We start from the raw sequence: 11,702 nt of genomic DNA on the forward strand, positions 1-11,702 counted from the left end.
TTGTGGTTTTTTTAATACTTTAAGTCATGGTTTGAAATAAGAGGTTTGTTTTGAAGATCATTCCTCTATTATTGTAGGTTTCATGTCTATAAGTATAACCATGTCTATTACGACAATTTATACTCTAAAATACTTTTTCTACGCACGTTCTACATGTTTAATACTCTTTAATTCCTCCTTAAATATCTGAAATTTAACTTTGATCTCTTTAAATTTTAATAAAATACTTGTTTGTGCTCTCAAACGTTTACTTTTTTGTATTTCCCTCTTAAATTATGCCTTGACGTTTTTGGTAAATAGATTCTGGTGTCTGCCTCTTCCTTTCTCCTCCTACAACTATCACAAGTTGAAACTTTTCTGCTGGACTTTTGACGGCAATGATAAAAAAAAATGTATATTTATATATCCAAAAATATTACAAATTATTTCGCAACTTTTCACTTCTGCACTCTTCTGTTTTTTTTTTGTGTCCTGCTAACAACTTTTTATCAAAATACTGTGTTAAAAAAAACAAAACCAAAGGAAGCAAAACAAAAATTTTAGCTGCGTGCCTTTTTAAAGTTATTTAGACACCGCATTTCCCTCACTTGGGTTTTTCCTTTTTGCTCCGCCCTGATCCCCTTGTTCTTTTTGTGTTCTTTTGGTGTCTTTTCTTTGGGAGGGAAAACTTTCGCCTTGACTTGGGCCGTGGCTACATTGTTTTCGCCGGCACTAACGCATTTCCTTGGTTGGACTTTTCCCATTCTTGCAGCGGACTATCTGAGCGTTCCGGCGGTGCAGAGCCTGCAGCCCAGGGCGGCGACGACTGGCCACGACTTTATGCTGCCGCTCCAGCCGAAACTTCTGGGAGTCGGTGAGTTGATGATGATTCCCCACTCCTGTTGCCCCTCCCCTCTGTGGTTAAAAGTTTTGTGGACAGATAGCTCTTTTGGCGGGGCGACTACGACAAGTGGCAAGTGTAAAAGGTGAAGCTCACGCAGTTGAACCCACTTCGAAACCGCACACACACATAGTTTGAGAGCCATTGTATAAAGAGGCGCTGGCACAATGAGAGGCCGAGTATGCTGTTGCAGATCGCTGGGAAAGTTTCTGTGATAAGAGAATGAAAAAATCGGAAAAGGGAATACACAGACAATAGAAACCCTCATCCAGGGTATCGCTATAGGAACTCCGTTGCCCCTTGGGGCAGCAGAAGAATGAAAGTGCAGCGTCGTTGCAGCCACTTGAGGCCTTCACAGCTGCCTGCACATTGTGTGTGCGTGTGAGGAGGGGGCGCGATAAACCAACCGCTGACATGTCCTCGAATGCACTTCCGTTTGCGTGTCCGCAGCCGCGTCGTTCCGTGCATCCTCAGTCCTTGAGACGCTCTTTACTGTAACCAACTGACACATAAACTCCTTTCCTCTCTCCCCGCAGAGCGTAAGGATCAGCATCCACTACAGCTGACTGCCCACAATCTGGTATCGGACACCCACCAGCTGATGTACACCGGCCACGCCCATCAGCACGGACAGAAGACGGGCGCCACTGTGCTGAGTGTGCCACCCACACTAAGCATGACCCACAGCCAGATGCCACCCGGCATGGCCAGCATGGGTCAGCGCACACCGAATCTCAGCTACCGGGCCTCTCATGCGCCGCCAGGAGCCCCACAGTCGACGATGATTCAACAGCCGATTCCACATGCCCACCAGCCGCTGCCAATTTCCGCCTGCCACGCCTCGACCAACTGCAACATCAAGATCTCAGTGGAGCCCGGCGGAGGCTGTCTCGAGGAACTGCGAGCGCCCAAAGTCACGCTGCTGGACGATCTCAGTGACGACGTGAATTCCTCCACCGATGACTGCGGCGACTGTTGTCTGGTGGAGGACAGCGACACGTACGAGGCGGCGGCAGCCAACAATGGACTGTGCGGCAAGCGGAACAGCGATTCGGTGGGAATCATCGATGGCCTGGAGGATGATGGAGAGGACAGCGGCGGCGTGGGTGGTGACAGCGGCGATAGCATGGGCGGGATCTACATGGGACCCACGCATTGATGGCCTGCGCTTAGATGGGATTTCCCACATTAAAACTATGCTCAAAGCTGCTCAAACTATGCTCCAAAAGCTGCTGAAAAAAATTTAGTGAGTCTTGCAAAATTTAAGAAAATAAGTTCGAGTGACAGTGTGGGTAAACGCGAGCCAGTAAAGTCTCAAAAATGGTCCGGAAACTGAAGGAGTATTCTTGAGCTTCTGTTTAGCTGAATCTTTTGGATTTTATTTGAAAAGTCTGGTTAGTGACTCACAAAATGTTCGCACAAAATGCTGCTCAAACTATAATTTGTATGTACAAGAACTGACCGTTATTCGCAGTGGCACAGTGCTGTAAAATGTTAACAAATGTTAGTTGATTGAGGGTACAACTGTACCATAACAGCAGTTAGCGCTGTTAAATGTTCTTTAAGTTGAATAAGTACTTACATTTTAATTCCAAACAAAAAAACACTGCCTCCCCCTAACCCCCCTACATCTTTCATAACATTTAAAAATGTCATCTTAGGAGAGAACTGCTCTGCGTAGTTTTGGCTTCAGTATTTGTAGTAAATCCAACATTTCCACCCGTCTCATTTATCAAGAATTTTAGTCAATCTTTGCTCGCACAACTCCAGGGATATCCCAGCTTTGGTCTTCGTCCAAGACAAACATCCGTTACATTTGTATCAGTGTCCTTATAACTGTCATGTTGACAACTGTCATTGACAGGGATATACATGCATGTTCAGTCCGACACAGAGATAGTTGTGTGTGTCTATGTGTGCGCTGTGCTGCACGTCCGAGCAGGGTCGTACGGGTCCGTGGTCCGGGTCCAGCCATTTAGTGATGCCAAGGCAAACAGACGAGTGAAGAGATACGGAGATGGGCATCGTCATACCGCATACAAAAGCAAACATATCGTCCATATATAAATGTGACCACTTGTGTGCAGCCAAGCAGGAATAGTGTGACCACCCCACACCCACTTCTGTAGCCACAAGAGCGAGGAATGTTCCGCTTCTCTTTCCAGCTGTGGCTGACACATCAAGGTGTTTATTGGGTAAATCTTTTGGACGAAACTATAAATTTCCACACTTGACTCTTACGCTCCATTTATTGGATACTCTCCTTTCACTATCACAGCGCACAGAGCTCAGCGGGGGGTGGGGGGTGGGGTTGACAGAGCACTGAAAAGTGTCTCTGGGAATGTTTATCTGACACATTGACTGCCATCGTTTCAATGAACTTCCCCGCACCGCAGCGCACACACACAAAAGTTAAGTAAAAACTGTGTCGACAGGCGCACACAAAAGGCCACGACAGGCCAAAAACTAAAATGGCGATGACATGAATGTCCTTGCCACACCACTGGCACACAAAACCCACAAACTTGGTGGATTGTGTGGTTGACCTTGTAAATAGTATTTTTGGGGGTCGCTGTTATCCAGCGCATAGTATGCTAAGTTTTCCTTCTTCGACCCATAAATGTTAATTGATTTATTCATGGATGCTCCTCAAACAGATATAACAGACAGAACAGGGAGTACAGGGAGTACATCCCTACTGTAAATATTTGTCAGCTAACGACTAACGAGATGGATAAGCGACAGTAGAACGACAGGATGTAGAACACATATTTGACTTTAAATAAGGTTCAATGGTAATTTTTGGTCCAATATTTATAGTTTTTTTCATGTGCTTCTAGAACGAAAAATAAAACCAAACGAACTTTGATCCGATTTCTGATGTAAATGAAAGTAAAATAAGTTGCCAGAAAATACGCGAATGAAAAAAAAACTATATTGAATATAAGTGAATGTGAAATTAAACCAACTAAGAATTTAATCTAACGATAGATATTATAATCTAAAAAAGAAGATGCTATAGAAAGAAGTTCGATTGTGTCCAAGTCCATGTCCGTTTAAAAAATACCAACTGTTTATGATCTTTAAAACGTTTTTATTACTCAGAAGAATGCTTCTAATTTGGCCTTTTTCCATAGTTACATATATCTAAATATCAGTCCAGACTATTCCCCCTCAGTTCTCGTCTGAATTTCGATTCTAAAATGTTGGTTAAATTTGCTTTAGGTATCCAAAATAGGTTTGAATGTTCAAGTTTAAAAGAATCTCTAATGATTTCCTAAAAAGAATAAAACCAAAAATTAGCAAATATCGAAGAAAAAAACATAAACAAATTCTAGTTAAAGAAGAAATTTAAATCTAAAAAAGTATTTAAGAGAAATTCGAATGAAAATGGATCTGAGAAACTGCAGCAAAAGGAAACTGCTGAAAAAGCTCATAAAATCAATATTGTTTCAATAGAATTAATGTAGTTTAAACAACACCAGTGTGACACTAAACTTATTATATTGAAATTTAATTTGCTTAGCAAATAACTCAATTTAGTTCTGAAAAGATCCATCAAACACAGAAGCCGAAAAACCAAAAAAAAAAAAAAAAACCTTTGAGAGAAATCACCCACCACAGGCAGGCAACAGAAACACCCCCCCAAAAAATAAGGAAAAAACATCATAAGAAAAAGAAATAGACAACTATTTCCAAACTAAATGAATAAAAACAAATTGTGTGTATATACATAAAAATTGAATTAAACTCAAACACAATTTAATTAACGAAATGTTGAGTGCAGTAACAACACGGAACATTTGTTAATTAATCTGTGTGGAAAACGAGAGGAAAACTAAAATTGTTTACAAACCAAGCGAATTTTTAAATGTTGAAAATACGATAATATGAAAAATGAAATCCAAACTAAATTGAGATTCCAAAAACAAGTAAAAACAAAAACTAATAGACAATGTGGTGAGTGAAAAAATTTCCAATTTTAACGAAAATAAAAATATAAATTCTTTGAAAAAGCACTCAATGCGCCCTCGAGATTATTAACGGGAGGCCACAACTCATCATCATCATAATCACCTGCATACAAATTTTCCATTCAAACCACGACACGTACCACATTTTATGTTAATCAAGTCGGAAAAAGAAGGAAATTCAATTTCATGCCCACACGCAGACACTCCACACACTTTCCGGAAACCATGGACAGGATTTTAATTTTAAAGGCAAACACGAGTTACGCCCACTTACCACCTCCCACACAAACCTCCTATTACATACATATCTACATAAGTACATATGTATACGCACATTTCATTTGGCCAGGCCATAAACAGAGGATCATCTCGAAGGCCACCGCCGCCGCTGCTAGCGCCCTCATAAGGCCATTTAGAGAACAATTTATGGACGCCACCTTTACAGGAAAATGTGCTAAAAAAGTGGGGAAATGGGAAACTGCAGGTGATGGCTTCTAATATAGACACTTAACCACTTACAACCAGGCCAAAGCCCGCCCATATAGCCGTACCCGTGGCCGAATGGAGATGTGCTACTATTGGGATTGCGATACACGTATTCACAGTTGGCACATCAAAGCGCAAATCCATTAGGCATTAAGATACGGGGAGTCAGGTGCGGGAACTACTATGCGACCAACGGAACGCTCTTTGTGCTTCGGCGACATGTGGGGATACCCTTCGAGAATGGATAGGAGAGGGGACTATCTGGATATTCTCAATTGTGATATTATATACTTTCTTGTTTATTTATTCCAATTTGTAATCAGAAAATATTTGTACTTATTCGTTTATAAGTTTGTAGTGTTTATTTGAAATTTTTATTGCATTTTGAGAATTTTTTCTGAGCAGGTAAGAACATTTTGCATTTTTCATACTCTTGAAACGAGCTCTGATTACACTGCCATGAAACCATTTTACATACCTGTTTATGTCGCCAGAATGCACATTGTCGCAATATTCACCATATTCACGTGCCACTTCTTAAGCAGATCTTATTACCTAGCCTAATAGTAAACACACAACAGCAACCTCGCATTGAAAGCCTTAACCGTATGTCAAAAAGAACTCGCAAGAGCGGCCCCTACCTTATATACACATTCCTTGTTCTCCACCGCGCTCTCTACCTTTCTTGCTAAGACTTGCAGCGAGAGCGAGACAATTAGAAGAGATCACGCCACATACGCGCCACGCTAAGCAAATAGAGCGCAAAAGCAACGTTTGTTTAGTCTTTTCCTTCCTGCTTTGCCCAATTCTTTTCATAGTTTCCGTGGTTTTTTCTGGCGTTGCGAGTGCACGTTTGGAAAAGTGTGAAAATTAGTTTTCCTGTCTTAAATGTTATGCGAAATGCCATCAAAATAGAACAGTTGTTAGTGCAACCCTTTTACTGTGAGAGTATCGTGTAAAAGCCATCGTGCGGGGCATTGAAACCGAAAAGAAAATCCGAAAACGCGCTGCTACGTGAGGCTGCGGAAAAAGCTTATATCTACAGTACACAAATCCCATGGGGGTGCTAAAGGGAAACCCAAAGAAGCAGCGAGAGGAGAGGAGAGAGAGAGAGAACGAAAGCAACGCTCATAAGCGGGCGAAAGATTAATGAGGCACACCTGCCTCTCCAGACAAATTAGATGGCATAATTCAGTGTGACCCGCACAACCGCCCCATGACACACATACGCGAGACATATTTCTTCCAGGGGATTGTGCTAGATTGTGTGGCAGGTAAGCTCGACTTTCCTCATAGGATGCTGCTATATCATAGATCTTACATGTTAAGTGCTGGCAAATTTATGCAAAATAAATTATTGCAAATTTCAAAGCGTGGAGAAACATATCCAAACAATATGGAGAGCTGCCAACTCGAGTTAAAGTAAGGAAATGAGATAGACAGGGAGACACTCACTTTCTCACCCTCTCCCTTAGCATTCCGTATAAGCTGCTGATTTATGCCCGACTTGATAAAATGTCGCATATCCGGTTTCGTCTTTCTTCATTCTCTCACATCCCCCCAAAAAAAATACAGGCCCAGGCAAATAAAATATTATTTTTTTGTGCTCCTTTTGCATGCCCTTTCAGTGCGGCATATTCGTTTTGGGTAAATGTTTGCCATGTAAGCAAAAAGCGAACTAGTATTCCCCTATATTCCCTTTTAAAATTTCATACAATAACTATTGTTTATTATTATTTAAGCTTTTATTTATTTTAAGCCCGCTTTAAGGGCATACAACCTCCCACATTCCCAAACTTAGATTTACCCATGATTTTTTCTGCCTTTTCCTGTTACTGCCTCCCGCCCCCACTGACAACAGAGGCTGGTGGAGCAGGAAATATGTTGAATGGGAGGATATATGGTATGTGGGGATGGATGAAGAGCGGCGATAAAAGCCAGAAGAAGTAATCAAAGTTAGCATATGGCGGCGATTGCTGCTCCCTAGAAATGCATGGCAATCTGCGAATGTGTTCCCTGATTGTCTGCAACTCGCCTGACACGCCCATTTTTATTCATTTCCACAGTTTTCCATCTGTGTTAAAGTGTTTGTGTATGGCACGACAGACAGACATTGAAAGAGAGGGTGTGACTGAAATTTGGGGAAAATAAGAGGAGTGAAGTATAAGAACTGATTATTTCGATGAGTAATAGGGATATACGTTTGAATGTTCTTTTTTGGGGTACTTATTACATTCGTAATGGGAGTACCTCTATACATCTAAATTTTAGGTTTTCTTTAACTTGCAACATCCTTTAACATGCCTTAACAAATTGTTTTTGTGAAAAATTCTGGCAATATTCTGCCTCTACTCCCGGCTCGAATGAGTCCTTCCCTCAACTGCTTTGAGAGTATCTCCTTCATGGAACCATTGGCTAATCCCTTCCATGCCACTGCCAATCTCTGCTCGAATATCGACCCACTTGTGACACACTTTTGGCAACAAAAAAAGGAGACGGAAATGCATCGGCCCAAAATTTATTGTTACAGTCGTGTAAAAGGAATGGCGAAAAAAGAAGTAGAAGCATTTCCAATGCAAGTCCATAAAGAAAACACCAGTCACGGACTGGCCAAAACGGGAACGTAAATTCTGCAAACAAAACTCAGTTACAGTCATCGTCATCGTCGCAGTCGTTGTTGTTGTCCTCCTCTGCCGCTGGACAGCGGGACTGTCTTGAACAACGATTCCGAGTGGCCAATTGACAGACTTTGAGGGCCCGACACCGGGCCGACTTGCTCATGCGAAGGTAGCAGCTCATCATTGACCAGCCCTGCCGCACGTTTCGCCTGAAACGACGGGTGAACCGCTCCACATAGTACATGCTGTCGGTGGCCGTGAGAATGAACCAGAGTAGAGCTCCACTCACCGCCGTGGAGATGAGACCCAGCAGCCAGTACTGCAGTCGCGAGTGTTCACATCCATCGATCCCCACCATGTTGAGCAACGCTTCGGTGAAACCATAGAGAACGCGTTCCACTGGACACCAAATAATGATGGAACCCAATTCGGCTAAAAAAATCGCCGTCACTGTCTCGATAGGCAACTGCCAGTAGCCGTGCATGTGCATGTAGCGAATCGGAAAGATGCAAGTGTCCCAAAGAAAGCCAAGAATGGCCAACAGAAAAATCAAGCTGGCAAGAGTGGGCGCCGGCGAGCACTGATCCTTTGGCGGGCTGAAGAAAAAGCAAACTCCTAACAGCTGGATAAGCCCGGCAATAACGACCGCTTTTGGTTGCATTGAAATTTTTTTTAAAATTTTTTTTGACGTTTGGGAAAAAGTTGACAAGATATGAAAATAGAACTAGGCCATATACTAGGAATATTCTGCTTAAACCTCCGACTGAATGCACCGAAAAACAAATCGAAATACTCTCCGAAATTCAGTGCAATTTCCAATAAACTTTCAAGTGTTAGTTGGACGCTTGAACATGATTGACAGACCCCGAAGTAATTAGCCAGCCTCAATCAACCGCCATAGAAGCGGCAACGGCAACAGAGAGCTTCCAGAGAGCTGTGCTCTGCTCTTCATTATGCATGGATTGCAATTAATTAGTGTTTGTCAACCCATGCAGACGCACACTCGAACACAATGTGTGACGTGTGACGGGGGCGGTGCGCTCTGGGGGAAAATTAGTTTACCGAACCGCCCACTAATAGTCTCACATTACGGGGGGCTTATCTAAAATCACTAAAGAGACAGGAAGGCAGACAGGCAGACAGAAAGGAGGGGAGACCAGTGGCAGCCAGAGGCAGTCATCCAAAAAAGTGCCAACAAATTAGCATAACATTTGCCGCAATTAATCAAAATTAAATCTGCTACACACTAACCTTCGTGCAGTCGTTATCCTTGTCCAAATATCCCATCTGATGGCCATGTCAATGAACCGCATGAACAGGGCCAACAGGCAACCTATTCCTTCCCTCCAAAGAGATGCTAACAAGCTCAGAATGAGGCCCAGGTCGTGGCAGGGGGACTAGCTGCCAGACGAATGGTTTACCTGACGTCCGACTGTGAACTTGAATCTATCAAAGCCATTGGCAGTGGAAGTGGCAGCAGCTAAGTGAAAATGCCTGCCACTACCACTGACAGAGACAAAGACCCTTTTTGTGCCGAAGAGGTCCACAGTGGGCACAGTGATTGGAAGGCAAAAGAAAATGAATGGATCAAGGAAAGGAGTCATTAAATAAATTAGACTGAGCCTTGCCCTAACTTTGAAGAGTGGGAAGAGAAATACAATTAATTCCAATACAAATTGCAATATAAATTCCATGAATATTTTCACTAATTGTTCGACGTTCCACTGTACATACAGAAAACACTCTCATCCCTCACGTTCGGCTCCCATGAAGAGGGTTCATTGTTGTCAGGCAGAACCTGGATCCTGCCTGCCTGTGGGTACGTTCGGGTTCATTTTGTCTATTTAAAAATTGATTTGTTGTTATTTACATGCGACATTATTTATTTTATCTGCGGGGGTATCATTCGTCTAAGCGATTTTTTATACCATCCACCGATAATTGGGTGTCCTTCAGTTCCTGTCGCACAAAATCCAATTTGTAAGTGTCACCGACAGTTTTTTTCACTGACAGAGAGCAGAGAGGCCAAACGCGAGAGAGATCTTCTTTGCCATTCTCCAGTGAAGCGGGGCGAGGAATCAAAGTTGATTTTTCGGGCTAGCACAGAATGCAACAAGTTGATGAGGGATACCAATGGGGGGGATTGAGAGGTGTCACAGCATGACTTTTGTTATTGTCAAAGTCTTGGGCATAGAATGTGTTCATTTGGAGGGGTTCAAGGTAGCAATAGCGATAGAGATAGCAGTCCTGTAATTGAAACCATTCGTGTAGAAATATCAATCAAAATTGTGCGCTTGACATTTGAATGGGTTGCCGGGGACCGTGAGGACCCTGCCCGAATGTGGTGTGAAATTCTTTTGCTTTGGATTCGCAAAAAAAACATTGAAATCATTCAGCTATAAAACCATTTGAATAAATATTTATGTGACACTTGCGGGTCTCCCAATGGGGGCTAATCCCTAACGCAACTGAAATAGTATACCCACGACAGGAAGCATTTATTTTTCAATTAAATAATAAATCATTAGGGAGGGGAAAAATAATGATTGCAACGGTGACTGCAATTAAGCGTAAACAACCGCTCAAAAATCTGTCTAGGGAAAATAATTTTCACTTCCGTAGCCTGTCGCTCGCTTCTGTAGCAGGAAGCTGGGGCTCTGCTCCTGCTCTCTGACACACGGCGGCCAACAGTCAAGCACTTAAAATTCTATATAATTTTGCACGTGCAACTTTAATGAACTTTTCACACTCATTACACACACACATCCGTGCATCAAGAGGGGCACATAGGAACTACGGTGGAGTGTGCCACATACTCGTGGAGGCAGCAGTAGGACACAAGTAGAGGAACGGAGATCCAAACATGAGCTAAAAGGGTTTGTCAAAATAGGAAAAAACTTAAAACAGAACTTTGGTTGGACTACTAACTAAATCTGAACCTTCGAATTTTTATATCTGAATTACAAGCCTGAGTTATATCTCTGCATCATCCTCGATTTACTGTTGTATTCTCTGACAAGTCCAGTTCCTTCTCTTATTTTGCCACACCCTTGTATAATTCTTGGTTTCTCCCAATAGAATCATCAGCTAACACTATTAGCTCGCATTTCATCTTCTGCGTCCAACTTTCTCGCAACTTTTCATCTGCATTGCAGCCCCATCTACACCTAAACTACGCCCCTGTCCCTGCACTAGGAAACTGCACTAGAGAGCGAGAGAGAAAGAGACTGGAAATGTGTTCTCCATTTGCCATTTTGAAGGGTCTTTGGGGTGTCCCTCTGTAACCACATGTAATGTGCGGCACGAGCAAACTTGAGAGTGGATGCCGTAATAAGGGGCATACAGAAGGAGCAACCCAAGTTTGGCCGCAGAGGAGGAGGAACAACAATCTTGACTTGTCAAATCGGGCGCATAAAAGTTGTAGCCATGTAAAGTTTTGCTGCCACTGCCACCTGAAAAGAGGAGGAAAGGAGTTTCTTCTCTTTTTTTATCAGTTTATATTCCGTTCGCCCCGCTGTAAGCGACACTGACAGCTGCAGCAAAGGTGTTGCATGAAAGGTTAGACTTACAGGATACCCTTTCAGAGTCTGCGACTTTTACTTTATTTGCTTTACTGCTGGTGCCCTACATGCCCGCTCTTTCTACCATGCTCTGCACTGTTGGGGCAGCAACAAAAGCAACTCTTCCTCCGTCCCATGCTGCATGTTGCACACGTGTCAGGCCAAGACAATGGAATCGCGTACG

General features: G+C 42.8%; 2 protein-coding genes across 3 annotated transcripts in view; one reads left to right on the top strand and one right to left on the bottom strand.

Moving 5' to 3' along the window:
* LOC117900135 (potassium voltage-gated channel protein Shaw) overlaps nucleotides 1-4,524 on the top strand; it is a 47,713-nt gene extending 43,189 nt beyond the window's left edge. For both annotated transcript variants that reach the window (XM_034810361.1, XM_034810360.1), the window contains 2 exons: nucleotides 752-853; nucleotides 1,417-4,524. In XM_034810361.1, coding sequence (XP_034666252.1) covers nucleotides 752-853; nucleotides 1,417-2,039 — 725 coding nt within the window. In that variant the 3' untranslated portion in view covers nucleotides 2,040-4,524. The remainder of the gene's footprint in view (nucleotides 1-751; nucleotides 854-1,416) is intronic.
* Nucleotides 4,525-7,846: 3,322 nt separating this feature from the next.
* Nucleotides 7,847-8,619, bottom strand: LOC117900777. The gene has a single exon (XM_034811258.1). The coding sequence runs from the start codon at nucleotides 8,617-8,619 to the stop codon at nucleotides 7,984-7,986; it is 636 nt and encodes a 211-aa protein (XP_034667149.1). The 3' UTR covers nucleotides 7,847-7,983.
* Nucleotides 8,620-11,702: the final 3,083 nt, after the last annotated feature.

Source organism: Drosophila subobscura, chromosome U (genome assembly GCF_008121235.1).
Source record: "Drosophila subobscura isolate 14011-0131.10 chromosome U, UCBerk_Dsub_1.0, whole genome shotgun sequence".
Taxonomy (NCBI): Eukaryota; Metazoa; Arthropoda; class Insecta; order Diptera; family Drosophilidae; genus Drosophila; species Drosophila subobscura.